Source organism: Oryctolagus cuniculus, chromosome 1, assembly GCF_051225735.1.
Source record: "Oryctolagus cuniculus isolate XC-2025 breed Fujian yellow rabbit chromosome 1, ASM5122573v1, whole genome shotgun sequence".
NCBI classification, from domain to species: domain Eukaryota; kingdom Metazoa; phylum Chordata; class Mammalia; order Lagomorpha; family Leporidae; genus Oryctolagus; species Oryctolagus cuniculus.
In genome coordinates this window covers 19293445-19314503 of record NC_142867.1, presented here as the reverse complement: position 1 = coordinate 19314503, position 21059 = coordinate 19293445, and the positions used below count along the sequence as shown (strand labels likewise).

Below are 21059 nucleotides of genomic sequence, written 5' to 3'. Positions count from 1 at the left end.
GTGGCTCAGTGGGTTAAAATCCTGGCCTGAAGTGCAGGCATCCCATATGGGCACTGGTTCGAGTCCAGGCTAGTCCTCTTCTGATCCAGCTCTCTGTTATGCCCTGGGAAAGCAGAAGATGGTCCATGTTCTTTGGGCCCCTGTATGCATGTGGGAGACCCGAAAGAAGCTCCTGGCTCCTGGTTTCAGATCGGCGCAGCTCTGGCCAATGTGGCCAATTTGGAAGACCTCTCTCTCTCTCTCTCTCTGCCTCTCCTTCTCTCTCTGTGTAACTCTAACTTTCGAATAAATAAATAAATCCTCTTTTAAAAAGGTGTTCCTTGATGACACTTCCTTTTTCTTGAAGTTATACTACATTTAATCTCAGTACCACTGAGTGAAGCATATGGTCAACTATGCTTTAGATAAACTTTATGTCAATAAGTCTTGACTCCACGTTAACATTCTATACTACAGTGGGCAAAGTTGCTATATCATCCTTCTTTTGCATGCCCCACAATGCCTCGCACAGTACTGAAAAAGTTGTAACCATTCAACCATAGCCATTGTAATTAATACTAATTGGGTAACTGTCTAAAGCATCTTCCCAAAATAACAAGAACATTATGTGCACAGTCCATATTTTCACCCTTGCTATAAGCTTACGTCAAAGAAATTTCAGTTGCTTCAAATGGAGGATATAATACAGAGAGAGAAGCTGTTTGGATCCAACAGGCATATTCTGGGAGTTGGTGATTACGCTAGATTTGACCTTTACAAAATTACACAAACAGGGCCCTAATAAATCAAGATAGATGTGTGCAGAGCCATACATGGAACATGGAGTGGGCGATCAACTACACCCACTCTCTTTCTTCCATGAAAGATTCTTCTTCCTCATCCCAAGGTGAATGTTCAGCTGGAAGGTTCATTCTAAGAATCATAACAATTTACATATATGTGTGTGTGTATTTGTGTGTGTGTGTGTGTGCATGTGTGTGTGTATATATATATATATCTTTTTGGGGCAGGCATTTAACGTAGAGTCTAAAATGTCCACATCCCATACCAGAGTTCCTGGGATCATTACACAGCTTCGCTCCTGATTTCAGCTTTCTGTTAATGCAGGCCCTGGGAGGTAGCAGTGATGGGTCAAGTGACTGTGTTCCTGGCACATGGGAAACTGGGATTGCGTTCCTAGCTCCCGGTTGGGCCAGCCCTATTGCTAGCCACTGTGGGCATCTGGGGAATAAACCAGCAGATAGAAGCCCTCTGTCTCTCAAATAAATAAATTTTAAAAATTGACCTTTTCTTGACATAAATGCATGTTGTCTTTTTTTTCTCTTTGTCAAGCTGCAGTGTTCCAAAAGCTAAGGATTAAGAGGTGAACAGCTATCCAAAGCAACACAAAGAGCTGGAACAATATAGTAATCTATATCAAGCAGGATTCTTTTAGTACTTATTCCTAGATACTCAGACATTTTCTTGTCCCAAAATAACTAGTCCTGCAAATAAAATCTTTCAAGAATGCCCAAAAAATAAAAATAAAAATAAAAATAAAAATAAAATAAAATAAAAACCCGGCAGAGGAAGTCAATGGTTCCATCTCCTCATGCCTTCTAACCTAATCAACACCCTCCTTTCAAGGCTAAACCCAGAGCCTTAGGCTTAGCCAGAAATAGATATAGCACAGCCAACTGACTCATATAGCTAGGCCCTTTCCTATCTCTGCCACCAGAATAAAATTTTCCGAAATGATGCAATGGAGACATCCAAACCAGATGCATGGGTCCCAGTCATCCAGAGACAGCCACAGCATCTACAGGACTGCAGGCAGAGGTGCAGGGAGGCAAGGAAAGGATGCAGGAGCCGACAGGAAGCCACCGCTTACCTCCTGAGGGAATCTTCCTCAGAGCTTTCCTCAGGCAAGTCCTGATGTAAGGCCTCCTGTGACACAGTTCCAGGTCTGCTGGACTGGGTGTAAATTCTTTCCCAGTGGCCTGTCTCCTGGTTAAAGGCCACCCCCACAGTCCTCTCCTCCTGCGGACTAGCAGAGCTGCTCAGCTCCAGCCTGCTGGAGCTGGGTGTTTGACCCTCAGTCCGCTCGAGAGGTGGCAACTGGCTGCCACTCGACGGCATGCCCTCAAAGGTACTGGGGACCTGCCACGAGGACGTAGCCTCACCCGAGGAGTAGCTGGGTGTGGTTCTTTCCCAGCGCAGGGTATCGTTGTTGAAGGTCAGGAGATTGTGGCAAGCACGGCAGCGGTTCAGGTGGCCACGAGACAGGCTGGAGTTGTTCTCACTGCTGTGTGGGGTGGGCTGGTGGGAAGGGCCTGGCCTTTCAGATTCAATGTTATTGTTGAGCATTTCCTGGGCCTGCTGGGTCTGGGGGGCTTCCCCACTGAGGCTCTGATCCAGCTCCTGAAGCCGATCGTATTCCAGAAAGAAGCGTCTCAGGTCACACTGGAGCTCATGGCGAATGCTGCCGGAGTTGTTCTGGCTGGAGCCACTCCCTCCTTCTGACTCAGTTGCCAACCCTGAAGTTGGAAAACCCCTCCCTTCTGTGGCTGAAGTGTACACGGATGCCTGAGAGCCACCTTCCTGCTGCCTCAGCACAGACAGTAAACTCACCGAAGAGGCACTGGTCCTGGGCGGGGGCATGGATTCCGCCTCAGAGCGGGAGTTCAGACTGAGCACTGTCCGGGTCCACTCAGATCCAGTCAGCCCAGGAGCTATTTCCCGGTGATACCTAGAAGGGTGGCTAGACAGAGGGCCTCCCAAAGAGCGCCGGGTGGGACCCAGACTGAGGTTGCGGAGCGTGTTGCCGGCAGTGCTGCTCTGGACTGTACTGAAGGCAGACGGCCGGTTCAGGAGGCCCTGGTCCTGCTGCGTTGACGAGGCCTGCTCCGGGGGATGGAAGGGCTCGGTCTGTACAAAAGAAAAGGAAGGGGTAGTAGCCCTGGCAGAAGCAGGGGGGACACTGTCCTGGTGTGGCAAGAGGGAAGGAACTCGAGTGCCAGAGCAGCGGCTGCAAAGGCACAGGATCCCGAGGTGCTGGCAGCACTCAGCTGTGGGGTAACTGACCCGCTGTCGGAGCCTGATGTAGGCGGAAGTCCTGGGACGCTCCGTGGAGGACTGAGGGGGAGGCGGTGGGGGTGAGGGGGTAGCAGAATCTTGCACTGTGCTTTGCTCTCCCACCTGGATGCCAGAAGAGCGAGAGGACAGCATGTGCAGGAAATTGTGCAGGAGAGGCGTCCGGCGAACGGGCTGTGACTGCAGGAGGGCACGCTGACGGTAGTGGGATAGTTCTGTTCCATCCATGGGGATCTCTGGCTCATCGTCACCCTGCAAATGTGGACCAGCATGGGGCAGGCGTACGGCAAGGCAGTTAGGTAGAACTTCCAAGTCAATCCAGAAAAATTAACTACTGATAATCAGCCAAGGACAAACAACCTTCACAGACAGGCAATAATTCTCTACCCCTGAAGCAGAGAGACCTAACTGGCTTCAGATTCCGAATCATCATAGGGTATTAAACTAGTCACTTCCAATGAGCAACTTATCTGAATGAGTACAGCTGGCAAGCCAATTCTCTTATGAAAGGCATCTCCATGATATGGAGGTAGTGAGTGAAGCCAAACACCAACCAGTCCAAGGCATATGAATGACAAGCCATCCAACAGTGCCTGGTGACTGCAATGGTTACTTCTAGGTGATCACTTCCAGGTTTCACAACTGTCTCTCATGTTAGGATTATAGCTGTAACTTTAAATATACAGCCTGAAGCTAATTTAAATCTCGACTGGAAAGAAAGACTTGGGCACTGAGAATTAAAATCCAATATAATCAGAATTAGAACACAAGGTTAGAAAAAAAGCTGGGACTGCTAGCATAACTTACCTGCTGATTAGAGGGGTTAACAATTGCTGTAAGTAAGTAGTGTCCAAGTGGATCAAATCTCACCAGACTGAAATCACAGAAGAGACAGAGACACACATAGAGAGATTATGTCAACTGAGAAGAGGAAATCTGTGTTGGAATTTATAGCAACCATTACCAGGAATTATGAGATTACTTGGGTATCCACTTCATGTAAGACTTAAAATTTTCAAGAGATTAAAATAATAGGGCTTGAAGCCGGAGCTGTGGTGTAGTGGGTAAAGCTGCTGCCTGCAGTGCCGGCATCCCATATGGGCACCAGTTCAAGTCCTGGCTGCTCCACTTCCAATCCAGTCCTCTGCTAATGGCCTGGGAAAGCAATAGAAGATGGCTCAAGTCCTTGCGCCCCTGCACCCAGGTCGGGGACCTGAAGAAGCTCCTGGCTCCTGGCTTTGGATTGCAGGCCAGCTCCAGCCGTTGTGGCATTTTTGGGAGTGAACCAGTGGATGGAAGACTTTCTCTCTCTCTCTCTCTCTCTCTCTCTCTCTCTCTCTCTCTGCCTCTGTCTCTCTGTAACTCTGCCTTTCAAATACATCTTTTTAAAAAATAATAATAAGGCTCAATAAGAAGACCAGAGTAAAATTATTTCACTTCTGAAAACCCCCTGGGGGCCAGCACTGTAGTACAATGGGTTCAGTTGCTGCCTGCAATACTGGCATTTCCTGAGTGCCGGTCTGAGTCCCAGCTGCTCTGCGTCTGATCCAGGTCCTTGCTACTTGGGCCCCTGGGAAAGCATGGCCTCCCATTCTGCAAGGATGGCCCAAGTATTTGTGTTCCTGCCACCCATGTGAGAGACACGGTGGAGTTCCAGGTTCCTGACTTCTGCATCGCCCAGCTCCAGCTATTGCAGTCATTTGGGGAGTGAACCAGCAGGTGGAAAAGTCTCTCTTTCACTCTGCAACTCTACCTTTCAAATAAATAAATTTGCTCCTCATACCTAAGAGCAAACGGTAAAGCATGAAATGTTCCCGTGTGCTGCCACAGGTTGTTCTTCCCTCAAAAAGCAGTCATACTGGTGACAGTGAACAGTCTCAGCATACAGTAACAAAGCTGAACGTAGAAAATTAACTTATAACCAACTGCAATACCAACACGGCCAAAGGAAGACAAAGCATCAACTTTAATTCAGGCAATATGTGTTTTGATCTTGAGGGTTAAATAAATATTCATTAGCAGAGCTGCCAGACACATGCTTACAACTCCTTCTTCCAGCTGGATAAACACAGACAACCAAAGATGAGTTATTATCCACAAAGCTTTCTAAAATACTACCCAAACCACTTTCAGGTTTCCTCAAAGAAAGATCCCAAATGCAGCCAGCTTTGAACCTAAAAAAGATTATAATGGGGAAAGGATCTGGCCTACTGGTTAAGATACCACCTGGGATGCCTGCATCCAATGTGGACATGCCTAGGTTCAAGTCCTGGCCCCACTCTCAATTCCAACTTCCTGTTAATGCACACCTTAAGAGGCAACAACTAATGTCTCAAGTAGTTGGGTTCCAGCCACCCACATGAGAGAATCAGATTGAGTTTCTGGCTCCTGGCTTTGGTCTGGTCCAGCACTGGCTATTCCAACCATTTGGGGAATGAATCAGCCAACGACAGATTTCTCTCTTTGCCACTTAAGTAAAGTAACAACCTCTTTAAAATTTAAAAACACATTATAATGGAAGTGGATATTTAGTCTAGCACTTAAGATGGGCTGAAGTGGTGGCACAACAGGTTAAGCTATCACCTGTGCTGCTGGCATTCCGGATAGGTGTTGGCTTGAGTCCCGGCTGCTCCACTTCTGATCTAGCTCCCTGTTAATGAACCTGGGTAGGCAATGAATGATGGCCCAAGTATTTAGGCCCCTGATGCCCACTTGGGAGACCTGGATGAAGTTCCAGGCTCCTGGATTTGGCCTGACCCAGTCCTGGCTGTTGTGGCCATTTGAGTAGTGAACCAGCAGATGGAACATCACCCTGTCTCTCCCTCTCTCTGTAACTCTGTTTTTCAAATAAAATAAATCTTAAAAAGGAAGAAAAGGACTGGCGCTGTGGCGCAGCAGGTTAAAGCCCCAGCCTGCAGTGCCGGCATTCCATATGGGCGCCAGTTTGAATCCCGGCTGCTCCTCTTCCAATTCAGCTCTCTGCTATGTCCTGGGAAAGCAGAAGATGACCCAACTCCTTGGGCTCCTGTACCAGTATGGGAGACCCGGAAGAAGCTCCTGGCTCCTGGTTTCAGATCAGCTCAGCTCTGGCCATTGTTGTCATTTGGGAATAAACCAGCGTATGGAAGATTTTTTTCTCTAACTCTACCTATCTCTGTAATAAAAATAACTCTTTTAAAAAAAATAAGATGGTCCAAGTACTTCGGTCCCTGTGGGAGATCCTCCAGATCCAGCTGCTGCAGCTATTTGGGAATAGATAGAAGACCTCTCTCTCTCTCTCTCTCTCTCTCTCTCTCTCTCTCTCTCTCCTCTGCCTTTCAAATAAATAAATAAATCTTAAAAAAAAAAAAAAAAAAGTCCACATCCAAAATCAGAGTATCTGGGTTCAGTTCCCAGCTCTGTCTCCTGATTCCAGCTTCCTGCTAATGCAGACTCTGGGACGCAGCAGTGATAACTCAAATGACTGAGTTCCTGCCATCCACACGAGAGCCCTGGACTGAGTTCCTGGCTCCCAGCTTCAGCCCCAGCCTCTGTAAGCTCTGCGGGGAGTGAACCAGCAAATGGGAGCTGAGTCTCTGTGTGTCTCTTTTCTCTGTCTCTCTCTCAAATAAATAAATAAATAAAATTGGTTATATTCCTTCTAGTGAACGTGGTCTACAGAGACCTAAGTTGGGGCCAACAGGGACAGCTGAAATGAACATAAACTGCTTCCAAGACAATTAGACAGATGACCAGAAAGCAGGAGGAACCAGAGGGATAGCAACCCCCCTGAAACAGAGACAAGCAGGTGGCAGCACGTAGAAATGTTCTGTCATGTGAGTTCTGTGCAGAGCACTCACCGGACCCGTTCCATCTCACTAGCTGTCTTCACCACTGCAAATGGCTCCCGTCGACTCCAGTCCCAGAAGTGGATTTCATTGGCAGTGGCAATCAGCAGGAGCTGAGCCGTGGGGTGGAAGGCCAGGGAGGCAATGGCATTGTTGCTGTCTGTGAACCAGCTTTCACTGCCACCCTGTGAAAGAACCAACACCAAATATTCTCAGGTTTTAAGTTGCCAGCAGAGGGGAACGTCAATCTCAAGAGAGGTGCAGTTAATGAAAACTACTTGTGGTGTCTATTTTAAATACATCCCCTGTAAAGCAATGCAGATCAGTGAAATGGCAGGGTTACTAATTTATCAGATAAATGTAACTGTAAGGCCAGTTCTTCAAGTCATCTGTAATCCACAGCACTGAGCATAAACAAGGTTATTGTTTTTGCAGGTCTGCAAATACTCATGCTTGGTGCACAACTTGGGACAGAACAGACTTTGGGAGGCAGCAGTGATGGCTCAAGTGACCCGCTAGCCAGTTACCAGGGCACAAAACATCTTGCTTTGATGCTCCCGATCAGAGTACAATACAATCTTTGCTCTGAAACAACAGAAATCCATCCATCCTAAACACATCGTAGCGCCTCTTGTACTCTGGAACAATGGGTATTCACCTTAGAACAGAGGAACGTGAGCTAGACTTTCTATCAATTAACTAAGCAATGACTGCCACACTCAGATGTCCAAAGAACCTGGCTGTCTCTTTCTCAGAATAAAGGACCCGACAGCAAACAATCTTATGCATTTAGAAGATCACAGAAAATAGTAGCCAAAGGAAACACTTACATGTAAATCCCAAATCCTAACCTCCCCATCGAGGCAGCCAGAAGCAATAAGGCCTGAGATGGTGGGATGAAACGTGACACACCATGGCGTGCGGCGGTGCCCGATCAGAGAGTGGACACATTTGCCGGTCTTCACCTCCGTAATGTAGATATTATGGTTCACATGAGTGGAGGCCAAGAGAGTCCTACAGAATTAAAGAGGAGAAGTGAATTGAGAAGTATGTGGAAAGTTACAATCTTATCAGTTTTGGACATTATAGAAAATTGGTATTATTCCCCATCCCAGCATGAAAGATACTAATCCTTGTACATAGGCAGCATATCTACAAATAACAGAAGTGTTCTGATCTTTAAGAGCTTTTAGCTTTTCCCTGCTGCCCCCAAATGGTACATACCAGCTTCAGAGAATATTTTTTCCAGCTGAGAAAACTATCATATCATTATCACAAAGGCAAGGGACTATTTTCACTAAGAAATTCTCCAAGTTTTGATCCTTGAGGTTCATGGTTTCCTTTGCTTAGTCCCATTACAATTCTGGTTAGCTCTGCGCCTCTACTTTCTCTCCCTTTCCAATATGCTGGCTTTCCAACTACTCAAACAGTGCTTCAGAGAGCCTTTAGGGATTGACTTGGAGGAACAAGCTAGGCCAAACATAAAGAAAAAAAGTGCATTCACAAATCTTAAAGTTACATTACAGTTAACTACTAGTTACCTGTCTGGGCTGAAGGCCAGTAAGAACGTAGAACGTGGACTATCAGGCAGCTCTACTCTCTGGGGGAAAGAGAGAAAAACTAGTTAGGAAACATTACTTATAAACTATGGATTACCATATCGCAAAGGCCCATGAATCACTCTAGATTAGTAATCATAGAAAAGACTTAAAAACTGGAGACAATGATCAAGCTACAAATTGAGAAAATTAACCTAAATTTCTTTTAGGAAAAATGTCTGTCTCTAAAGGAAAGATTATTTCTAGCCCATAAACTCTTCCAAATTTATGAACAATTCCCAAATCAGATATATTAATTCTCTATACATCCCAACTCTCTACCATTAACCCTTATTCTACCATTACCCCCCAGAAATCCTATGTCAAAAATATCTACTGTTTTTACCTTGCCTTCCCACTTCATCCACCGGGTTTTATCTTCAACTAGCTCCTGCAGAAGTCGCTGAGCTCCCATGGCTCGAGTGCCCCGTTCTCGTCCCCAGAGTATCCGGACAGCATTCTTCTCTGGGACAACCTTCATGGCGCTTGGTAGCCACTGTCACCCCAGGCACAGGAAACGAAGGAGCAAGTAACAGCTCCACAAGCTGAAGCAACTAAAATGAGGCCATTCAGGTCCTTACAAGTTGTCCTCATGGAAATCTAAGAAATGGAGAGTAATGTCAAAGAATGTCTACTCTGAAACCAGAGAAGTCTCTCATCACAGATACAATTCTAGCTCAAAGGGAAAAGTATTCTTTTCCTTTTTAATGACAGTCTTCAGGAAAAAAATTTTAAAAGCCCTTCTATTACAATTTTTTCTTAAAAAATAATTCAGCCTTTCATAGCCTCCATAGCTCACTCTTATATCTAAAGAACAGAGCGGGGCTGGTGCTATGGTGATCAGCCAAGTATTTGGGTTCTAGTCACCCACATGAGAAACATGGATAAAGGTATATGGAATAAACGAGTGACTGAAAGATCTTTCTCCTCTATTCCCTCCCTTCCCTGTCCTGCCCTCTCTTCTTCTCTCTCTCTCTGCCTTTCAAGTAAGAAATACATTTTTTTAAAGATTTATTTTATTTATTTGAAAGACAGAGTTACAAAGAGAGATAGAGACAGAGAGAAAGGTCTTCCATCTGCTGGTTCACTCCCTAGATGGCTGCAACAGCTGGAGCTGTGCCGATCCAAAGCCAGGAGCCAGGAGCTTCTTCCGGGTCTCCCACAGGGGTGCAGGGGTCCAAGGACTTGGGCCATCCTCCACTGCTATCCCAGACCACAGCAGAGAGCTGGATTGGAAGAGGAGCAGCTGGTACTAGAACTGGTGCCCACACGGGATGCCGGTGCTTCAGGCCAGGGCTTTAACCCGCTGTGCCACAGCGCCAGCCCCAGTAAATACATCTTTTAAAAAGAAAAAGAGATCATTATTCCCTTATTAGACAGAAATAACTTGTGCTACTAATAAAAGGGCATAAACCTGCCTTAAAAATAAAGACAATACAACACTTGCCTCCCCTGCCCTGCTGCACTGCTTCCATAGCCGCTGGCACCCCTCCTTATCACTTGAGTAGCCTCTGAACCAAACGACAGGTAATCAACAGCAAAAGGCTACGACTTTGAGGTATTGTTCTTAGCTGCTTCCATTCTACCACCTAACTGAAAGCAAGTGCACAGTTGACTATTTGGAGTACTTTTCTCACTGTCGTTTTAACTGCTCCACTAAAATTTCACAGCAGAGGACACAGAAGGGGAAAAAAATCAGGCTTTCCTCATCAAACACAAATCTTAAGGGTAGAAAATTTCATCATAAAACAGAAACGCTAAAAAAGCCACACAGCTGCAAAATATATATACAAACAAGTAAAAAATTCCTTCATACAAAAAATGCAGCCCTAAATGGCATTTCAAAAGGATATCTATAGGAGCCAATGTTGTGGTACAGAGGGTAAAGCCACCACTTGCAAAGCCAATCCAGCTTTCTGCTAATATGCCTAGGAAGGCAGCAATAGATGGCCCAACTACTTGGGTTCCTGCCATCCTTGTGGGAAACCAGGATGGAGCTCCTGGCTCCTGGCTTCAGCCTGGCCCAGCCCTGGCTGTTTGGGTCATTTGGGGAGTGAACCAGTAGTTGGAGGATCTCTCTCTCTCTCTCTCCTCCTCACTCAAATAAATAAATAAAAAGAGCTTTTACTGAAAAAAGAATTATTTACATATGTACAATGTTCATGTTCATTATGGCACTGCTTCTTCAATTCTGTGATGAAAAATGTCAAATATATAAAAATTGAAAATATACTATTATATTGGGGCTGGCGTCGTGGCGCAGTGGGTTAATCCTCCGCTTGTGGCGCCGACATCCCATATGGGCGCTGGTTCTAGTCCCCACTTCTCCTCTTCCAATCCAGATCTCAGCTGTGGCCTGGGAAAGTAGTAGAAAATGGCCCAAGTCCTTGGGCCCCTGCACCCACGTGGGAGACCAGGAAGAAACTCCTGGCTCCTGGCTTCAGACCGGCGCAGCTCCAGCCGTTGCGGCCATATGGGGAGTGAACCAACGGAAGGAAGACCTTTCTCTCTGTCTACCGCTTTCACTGTCTATAACTCTGCCTCTCAAATGAATAAATAAAAAAAAAAAAGAGAGAAAATATACTACTATAAACAAATATTCACCATTTAGATTCAAGAATTGTTAATAATATGGCTACATTTGTGTTGGTTCTTTTTTTTTTAAAGATTTATTTCTTTACTTGAAAGGCAGAGTTAGAGAGAGGCAGAGGCAAAGAGAGAGAAGTTTTCCATCCATTGGTTCACTCCCCAAATTGCTACAATGGCCAGAGCTGAGCTGATCTGAAGCCAGGAGTCAGGAGCTTCTTCTGGGTCTCCCACAGGGATGCAAGGGCCCAAGTCCTTGGGCCATCTTCTACTGCTTTCCCAGGCCATAGCAGAGAGCTGGATCAGAACTGGAGTAGCAGGAACTCAAATCAGCACCCATATGGGATGCAGGCACCATAGGCGGAGGCTTAGCCCTCAGACCACAGCACAGGCCCCAGTTCTTATTTCTTTAGAATGATTTCAGCAAGCACTGAAAGACACTCTCAACCCTACAAACTTCATTATGCATATCACAGGAAGAAGGATCTTCTGCTTCATAACCACAATACCTTTATTATACCAGTTATCATCTAATACTCTTCATTCAAATTTCCAACTGTCCCAAAAATTAATTTATACTAAGCTTTATTTTTTTTAAGAGTTCTATATTAATTTGAAAGTCAGAGTTACAGAGATAGATGGAGAGAGAAAGAGATTGATCTTCCATCCCCTGGTTCACTCCCCTGATAGTGGCTATGGCCAGGGGTAGACCAGGCCAAAGCAAGGAGCCAGGAGTCTCCCAAGCGGGTAGCAGGGTCCCAAGTACTTGGGCCACCTTCTGCTGCATTCCTCAGGTCATTAGCAGGGAGCTGGATTGGAAGTGGAGCATTGGGATACCAACCAGCGCTCATATGGGATTGCGGTATCACAAGCAGCTTTACCCACAGGAACACAATGCCATCCCCTAAGCTTTTTTAAAGATCCAGCATCCAATCAAGACTCAAGTAGGCTGGCGCCGCGGCTCAATAGGCTAATCCTCTGCCTTGCGGCACCAGCACAACAGGTTCTAGTCCCGGTCGGGGCACCGAATTCTGTCCCAGTTGCCCCTCTTCCAGGCCAGCTCTCTGCTGTGGCCAGGGAGTGCAGTGGAGGATGGCCCAAGTCCCTGGGCCCTGCACCCGCATGGGAGACCAGGAGAAGTACCTGGCTCCTGCCTTCGGATCAGCACGGTGCGCCGGCCGCAGCGCGCCAGCCGCACCAGCCATTGGAGGGTGAACCAACAGAAGGAAGACCTTTCTCTCTGTCTCTCTCTCTCACTGTCCACTCTGCCTATCAAAAAAAAAAAAAAAAGACTCAAGTAATAAATTTGTACGTTATCCCTCTTTCTTTTATTCTGGAATGACCTACAAGTTTTGCTTTGTTTACTCATTTATGACACTAGCTGTTCTAAAAGACAAGAAAGAGCTGACTTGTAGAATGTCTGATGTCCTGGACTTACCTGATCATTTCCTTCTCACGCCATCTAGCTTGCCTTTCTATCTCTTATGCTTAACAAACAATATCTTAAGTCTAAAAACTTGATTACATTTATCTTAAGATTAGTTTAGGTGTTAAAAATAGCTGCTTGTTGTAAAAAGCCAAACGATAACTGGCTCTTAAATTTATCAAAAGGTTGCAGTTCAAAAAAGTACACAACCAGATGTATCCAAATATAGACAGAAGAAAAATATTAACAGCCTATGCTGAAGATTTTTTCTCCCAGGAGAATTAAAATGTTAAAACTCAGGAAAATCCCACAGTAAGATAACTCCCAAGTTCCTGGTCCCAAGCAGTGTAAAGTTCCCCAAAGAGCAACAGAGGAAGAACTTCTAGACTTTAACTTCATGATAGAACTCTCATCACTCATTACTGCATGCTATGAATAGGTACACAGCAAAAATGTCAACACAGAACTCAAGCCAACCTGAATAGGCAAAGGATGAACTAACGGGAAGGAAATAATGTCTTTGGGTGACCCTGACAACCAACCAACTAGGGACAGAAGTCTAGAAGTGAACCCAGGATTGCCCTTCAGTTAGACTGCCACATAAGCGAATAATTACTAACCAGAAATCCAGTTCCCATTAGTTCCTTTTAGCCCACTACTGAGTCTGCAGTTTTTTAACCTAATATAGAGAAGTTCAGAAGAATCATTTTTGGGGCCCTTTACCCTATTAGTACAACATGAAACTGCTTTCAAAAAATTACATTATTTGAACCATTTATAATCTTACAATGTACAGTGGAAAAAGCAGCAGTCCCATTTCTTAAAAAAAAAAAAGAAAAGAAAAAGAAAATCTGACCTCCTGTAACACAGGAAAAAAATATGGGTCATAAACATTGTGTGACTCAAAAAACTGCAATGCAACCTGAAGTTCCTTCAGGGATCAGAAGGAAGAGGAAAGAGCAATCACAAACAGCAGTATCCAGACAACTAATATTATCAAAGAGCATGTCTATCAATTTCCAGGAACCTAAACTATCAAAGTTCAAATAGGAGAAAGTGTGACTGATGGGAAGAAGCCAGGAAGACTAACCCAATTGCAGCCTCTCTCCTCTGAAGAAAAATACTTGCTGTTACTGAAAAAGGACAAGGAGCTTCTCCTGATAAGTTTTAACAGGCATCAGAAAAGAGATTTTACTGTGTTCCCCATCCAGAACAAAAGGAGCTCAAACTAAAGTCACACAGGCCTGTCGCTAAAGAGCTAGAAGTATGGTAGTCAAGTATGTTTTGCATTCCTCCTTTTAAAACAGAAGAAAGAAGTTTACCATTCTGTCCCTTAAAGTAAAACAGGCTGAACAAAGCATGCCAAGGATAGTCTTAGTGATGCCCCAAAATCAATTCTTAATCACTGAAGCCTTAGGTAAGAAGCAAAACAACATGACTGAGATATGCACATGAGACAACTACACCAGGATTCTACTCCATTTCCACACTCCCACCCCACACTCAATTACATGACTGATCACTCTGAAGAGATAAGACAGTTCCTTTTACAGATTTTCTCTGCTTAATTCAAGGACATAATTATACTTAACTGCTACTCATCAAAATCACCTGAAGACTATGCCACAACTCAGTGGGAACAAAAAGTTAAATTTACACGTTCCTCTTGCAATTCTAATTATCTCTGCCAGGAACTTCACTCCACCTTCTAGCTACTGTGACTCTGGGCAAGTCACTTACCTCTTTAAGACTTAGTTTCTTCCACTATAAAACAATAATCGTCATATCTGCCTCACATAGTTGTTCCAAGGCTCCAACAAGAGATGTGAACCACAGATAGGAAATCTCTCTCTCTCCCTCTGCCTTTCAAAGAAGGGCACTATGTAATGATTAAGGGATCAATTCAACAGGAAGAAGTGACTATTGTAAACATATATGCACCTAATTACAGGTCACTTGACTAAAAGAAATGTTAATAGATCTAAATGGAGACATAGACTCCAATTCAATAGTAATGGGGGACTTCAGTGCTCCATTTTCAGCAATGGACAGATCAACCAGACAGAAAATCAGGAAAGAAACAACAGTTAATCAACACTGTAGACCAAATGGACTAAACAGATATTTACAGAACTTTTCATCCTACAGATGCAGAATACACATTCTTCTCATCAGCGCACGGAACTTTCTATAGGACAGACTAAACGCTAGGCCATAAGGCAAGTCTCAGCAAATTCAAAAAAATTGAAATCATACCATGCATCTTCTCTGACCACAATGGAATGAAGCTGGAAATCAACAACTCAAGAATCTCTAGAACATATGTAAACACATGGAGACTGAACAACATGCTCCTCAATGAACAGTACATCATTGAAGAAATCAAAAGAGAAATAAAAAAATTTCTGGAAATGAATGAAGACAACAATAAAACATATCAAAACTTATGGGATGCAGCAAATGCAGTGTTAAGAGGAAAGTTTAGGAGCTGGCGCTGTGGTGTGGCAGGTAAAGCCCCCACCTCAGTGTTGGCATCCTATATGGGTGCCAGTTCACGTCCCCGCTGCTCCGATTGTGATCCAGCTTTCTGCTACGGCCTTGGGAGAGCAGTGGAGAATGGCCAGGTTCCTGGGCCCCTGCACTCGCATGGGGGACCTGGAGGAAGCTTTTGGCTCCTGGCTTCAGATCAGCCAAGCTCCATTGGCCATTTGGGGAGTGAGTCAGCGGATGGAAAACCTCTCTCTCTGCCTCTGCCTCTCTGTAATTATGCCTTTCAAATAAATAAATCTTTAAGAGAGAGAAAGAGAGAGAAAGAGAAAGGAAAGTTTATAGCAGCTGGTGCCTATATCAAGAAGTTGAAAAGGCACCAAGTAAATGAGCTATCAATGCATCTCAAGGACCTAGAAAAACAACAGCAAACCTTTAAACCCAAAACTAGCAGAAAAGAAATAATTAAAATTAGAGAATAAACAAAATTGAAACAAAAAAATATAAAAGATTAACAAAATGAAAAGCTGGTTTTTTGAAAACATAAACAAACTGACAGGGCCAGTGCTGTGGCATAGTGGGTAAAGCTGCCCCCTGCAGTGACGAGATCCCATATGGGCGCCGTTTCGAGCCCCAGCTGCTCCACCTCCAATCCAGCTCTCTGCTGTGGCCTGGGAAAGCAGTGGAAGATGGCCCAAGTCCTTGGGCCCCTGCACTCATGTGGGAGACCCAGAGGAAGCTCCAGAGTCCTGGTTTTGGCCTGGCCCAACTTGTGGTACTGTGACCATTTGAGGAGTGAACCAGTGGATGGAAGATCTCTCTCCAACAGCTGGATCACTCCCCAAATGGCCACAAAGGCCAGAGCTGGGCTGATCCAAAGCCAGGAGCCTGGAGCTTCTTCTGGGTCTCCCACACAACTGCAAGGGTCCAACGATCTAAGCCATATTCCACTGCTTGTCCAGACCAGAGCAGAGAGCTGGACTGGAAGCAGAGCAGTTGGGACTCAAACTGGTGGCCACATGGTATGCTCCCACTGCAGTGCTGGCCCTAAATAAATCTTTTTAAAAATGAATATGTGGAGCCGGCACGGAGGCTCATTTGGTTAATCCTCTGCCTGCGGCACCAGCATCCAATACGGGTGCCGGGTTCTAGTCCCGGTTGCTCCTCTTCCAGTTCAGCTCTCTGCTGTGGCCCGGGAGGGCAGTGGAAGATGGCCCAAGTGCTTGGGTCCCTGCACCCACATGAGAGACCAGGAAGAAATTCCTGGCTTCTGGCTTCAGATCAGCACAGTGCCGGCTGTAGCGGCCATTTGGGGAGTGAACCAACATAAGGAAGACCTTTCTTTCTGTCTCTCTCTCTCTCACTATCTAACTCTATCTGTCAAATAAATTAAAAAAAAAAAAAAAGAATATGTTTATGTTTACTTATTTGAAAGGCAGAGAAAGAGAAAGAGGGAGAGGAAGAAGGAGAGAGGGAGAGGAAGGGTGGGAGAGGGAGAAAGAGAGATGCCTGTCAACAGAAGACTGGAAAAGAAATTATGGGATATGTACCCTATGGAATACTATACAGCAGTTTAAAAAGGAAATTTGGTCATTTGCAACAAAATGGAAGAATCTGGAAAACATCATGCTGAGTGAAATGAGCTAGTCCCAAATACCATATGTTCTCCCTGATCTGTGACAACTAACAGAGCACCTAAAAGGAAACCTGTAGAAGTGAAACTGACACTATGAGAAGCAATGACTTGAACAGCCCTAGTCTTGACTGTCAAGGAACAGTTTTATTATTTTATTTTTTTTACTATTTTCTTTTTCTACTTAATACCATTGGTTGAACTCTTTACTTAACACAGAATTATTCATGGGTGTTTAAATCCAATTGAAAATAGATCCCAGTAAAAAATAAGAGTAAGAGAGGGAAGAGATGTACAGTTCGGCACACATTCCCATGGACTTACCCTGAGGGTAAAGCTAAATACTTGCTTTGAGACTCCAAATCGCATTAAGCTGGGTGGTACTAATGCTATCTTACATGTTAAAGTGATCATATTAAGTGTGTAACTGATCATATAGATAGGATTTAGTGTCAAACGGATCACATAAATAAGACCAATAGATAGAATTAAAAAGAAGAGAATGATCCAACATGGTAAGCAGGCCACAAAGCAGACTCATAGAATGACAAATGCTCCAAATAGCACTCTGACCTCAGAATCAGCCCTTAAGGCATTTGGATCTGGCTGAAAAGCCCGTGAGAGCATTTCAGGCATGGAAAGCCAAGACACTGTGGCAAAAAATGATCTACATGAAGGATCTCTGTGAGTGAAATTCCCAGTGGGAAGAACGGGCCATCAAAGAAGGAGGTACCTTTCTCTGAAGGGAGGAGAGAACTTCCACTTTGATTATGGCCCTGTCTAAACACTGATAGAGTTTGTGGATTCAAAAGGCTTCCATAACTTTGGCAGCTCATGACAAGAGCCTTGGGTGATCACTGTCGTCATAAATAAGAGTGTCAATTGTTAAATCAACAATAGGAGTCACTGTGCACTTACTCCCCATGTAGGTCCTTTGTCCTTAAGGAGTTATACTATGAGAATTAATGGTAAAACTTGTCTTCAAATAGTGCTTTATACTTGGTATGTCTGTGTGGGTGCAAACTGTTGAAATCTTTACTTAGCATAGAGTTGGTCTTCTATATATAAAGATAATTAAAAATGAATCTTAATGAAGAATAGGATGGGAGAGGGAGTAGGAGATGGGATGGGGGGGGTGGGTATTGGGGAAAGAACTGCTATATACCTAAAGCTATACCTACAAAATTTGTAATCATTAAATAAAAGTTTACTTAAAAAGAAAGAGAGAGAAAGAGAGAGAGAGAGAGAGATCATCCTTCTGCTGGTCCACTCCCCAGATGGCAACAATGGCCAGGTCTAGGCCAGGTTGAAGGCGAGAGTCAGGAATCCAACCTACTCTTCCACATAGATGGCAGGAGCCCAAGCATTCTGGCTATCTTCTGATGCCTTCCCAGGGGAATTAGCAAGAAGCTGGATCATAAATGGAGGACCTGTAAGTCAAACCAGCAATTCAATATGAGATACCAGTGTGTTAATCAGTGGCTTAACCCTCTATACCATAAAACCAGCCCCCACAGTCTCAGTTTATAAACAGTCAAAAGCCCAGAAATAAACAAACAGGATCTGCATCTCAACTGTACACAATGCAATAGTATGTAGGTTCAGAATCACAAACACTCCAAATACAGTAGGTTTACATCTTGAAAGTCAGACTAGGCAATATGGAATCAAGTACATAGTACAAAGTTTGCCAGCCTAAATTTACCAAGAGATAAGCAAGCGATATAATCTCTTTTTTTGTTCTCATATTCACTATCACTCATATTGTTTTTCATAGATAAACCCAGAATAAAGGAGACCTCTTTAGGGTATATCACAAATGGGCTAACAACTTTTCAAAATGTTCTGATACACTGTGGCACAGCAGGTACCATATGATCCCATATCAGAGTACCCGAATTCAAGTCCTGCCTCCACTTCTGATCCAGCTTCCTACTAATGTGCCAACCTGGGAGACAACAACTGCCTCAGGTATTTGGGATTCTGCCACCTACCTTGGAAATTGAATAGAGTTCCTAGTTCCTCACTTTGGCTTTTGCAGGCATTTGGGGAGTAAACCAGCGGACAGAAGATACATGTCTCTCTCTTTCAAATAAATTATAATAAAAACATACTAAAAATATAATAAAAGCTGTGCTTTTAAAAAAGGTAAATCAATACTAATGATGTTACTGTAATAATGGTGTGGGTAGGGTAAGACACCAGCTAGCTATTCTGCTACCAATTTTGCTAGCTAGAGCTTCCTAAAGTAACTCACAATGATGTTGCCCAGTGTCTGAAACACAGTGAAGCTTGGGTTCAAAACAAAGTGTGGTCAAAACTGGAAACAAAAAGCCCTAAGATCCAAATTTGAGACTGACGATGCTCCTTACTCCCACTTATCTCAGAAGGACGAAGAAAAAGGAATGAAGTTTCATCTGCAAATTATTCTTGTGCACTGAGAACACAAGAACTTCTGAAAATTCAAGAACAAGGAGGAAACCACTCAACCAAGAAGAAACTAAAGCTCAAATTTTTTTCCAGAGCTACCAAAAGAATCAAGATCAGGTAGGCTACTAATAAATACACACAGGTGGCAAAAGTAAAAAAGAGTAGCTTTGGGGGGTAGGTGTTTGGCATAGCAAAACAGCACTTGGGATACCTGCATCCTATATTGGGGTGCCTGGGTTTGGGTCCTGGATCCACTGCTGATTCCAGCTTTCTTGCCAACATACATCCTGGGAAGCAACAGTGGTGGATGGCTCAAGTAGCTGGGTTCCTGACTCCCATATGTTGCAAGCATTTGGGAAGTGAATCAGAGTATGGGAGATCCCTTTGTCACTCTATGCCTTTCAAAAAAGTATATATACACACACACATATAAATATATATACATACATATTTTTTTTAAATGGTGGCTATTGATTAAAGAAATTTCAGGGCCAGCGCCATGGCTCACTAGGCTAATCCTCCACCTGCAGCGCTGGCACCCTGGGTTCTAGTCCCGGATGAGACGCCAGACTCTGTCCTGGCTGCTCCTTCTTCCAGTCCAGCTCTCTGCTGTGGCATGGGAGTGCAGTGGAGGATGGCCCAAGTCCTTGGGCCCTGCACCCACATGGGAGATCAGGAGGAGGCGCCTGGCTCCTGGCTTCAGATCAGCACCGCGCCAGCCGTGTTGGCCATTTAGGGAGTGAACCAACGGAAGGAAGACCTTTCTCTCTGTCTCTCTCTCTCACTGTCTAATTCTGCCTGTCAAAAAAAAAAAAAAAAAAAAAAAAAAAAGAAATTTCAGAGCCAGCATTGTGGCGTAACAGGAAAGCTGCAGCCTGTGACACTGGACACTGGCCTCCCATGTGGGCACTGGTTCATGTTCTGGCTGCTCTACTTCCAATCCAGCTCCCTGCTAACATGCCTGGAAAAGCAGCAGAGGATGGCCCAAGTCCTTGGGCCCCAGAACCCATGTGAGAGACCTGAAAGAAACTCCCAGCTCCTAGCTTTGGCCTGGCCCAGCCCAGGCCCTTGCAGCCATTTGGGGAGTGAACCAATGGATGAAAGACCTCTCTGTTTCTTCCTATCTAACACTGACTTCCAAATAAAATAAATCTTCAAAAAAAGAAGAAAGAAAGAAAGAAATTTCACAGAAGCAGAAATAGTTAATCCCAGAAATGGGAACTGAAACCAGCTGTCTGAAAGGCCTAATGACTTCAGCAACAACATACTTTTCATCCACCATCAATATTAGGAGGCTGAAAGAAAGATGGTTTCAAGTCACCAAGAATCACACCTTTTTATTTCTGCACAGTCATTAGGAAAAAGAGTCCACCTCTCCTCTCTGGAGTACCTCACATTGCCCCCAATTCTTGGAAACCCCTGGAGTTAATGCTACATTACTGCAAAAAGACTTTGTGAACATTAATCCAAGTATCCTCACAAGACCCAGGACAGATGGGATTATTCACCAGACACATAAGAAAAACAAAACCTGGAAGAGGTTAAATTCATCTAGGTTCCCAAGATGAGTCACTAACCAAAACAAGATTTGAATTCAGGCTTTTCCTTCAGATAGTATCAGAGCCGGACTCTCAGGCCTTGGCTCAAAGAGTATGTTTAGTGTCCTCCAATCTTAAGAGTCAGTCCAGGTCAGGTTCTTGGCTGACTAGAATAGGGAAAGGAAAAATTTCCTCTCAAGGCTTCAGGAAAAGAAGTCAAATTACCAAATGCGGAGCTATGCTGAAAGGTCCAGATACCCCTCTGCCTTGCCAATCACATTTCTCAGCCAGTCAAAATAAGGCATTGGATTTAAGATCCTTGTCATTCTGGGCTTGGCCTAGAAGTGGGATTCCATTTCCCCAAGTTTCCAAATAAAAGATACTTAAAGAGGGGGAAGACACAAAAGCAATGATAGATGGCAACAAGCACTTAATGAGCATGCGGCATGTTCAGTTTTGGCA

At 44.4% G+C, this 21059-nt stretch overlaps 1 protein-coding gene across 13 annotated transcripts in view; it reads right to left on the bottom strand.

The window, feature by feature from the left end:
• The window catches only part of AMBRA1 (autophagy and beclin 1 regulator 1), a 234689-nt gene that overhangs the window by 184921 nt on the left and 28709 nt on the right, over nucleotides 1-21059 (bottom strand). For 9 of the 13 annotated variants that reach the window (XM_051826321.3, XM_089327204.1, XM_089327212.1 and 6 more), the window contains exons 2-8: nucleotides 8844-9097; nucleotides 8441-8499; nucleotides 7730-7913; nucleotides 6912-7084; nucleotides 3880-3946; nucleotides 3178-3324; nucleotides 1871-2907 (exon numbers count right to left, since the gene is read on the bottom strand). In XM_051826321.3, the coding sequence (XP_051682281.2) occupies nucleotides 1871-2907; nucleotides 3178-3324; nucleotides 3880-3946; nucleotides 6912-7084; nucleotides 7730-7913; nucleotides 8441-8499; nucleotides 8844-8978 (1802 nt within the window). In that variant the 5' untranslated portion in view covers nucleotides 8979-9097. Of the gene's footprint in view, nucleotides 1-1870; nucleotides 3325-3879; nucleotides 3947-6911; nucleotides 7085-7729; nucleotides 7914-8440; nucleotides 8500-8843; nucleotides 9098-17965; nucleotides 18060-21059 lie in introns of all 13 variants that reach the window. The other 4 variants (XM_051826317.3, XM_051826319.3, XM_089327189.1 and 1 more) reach the window with 2 other exon arrangements.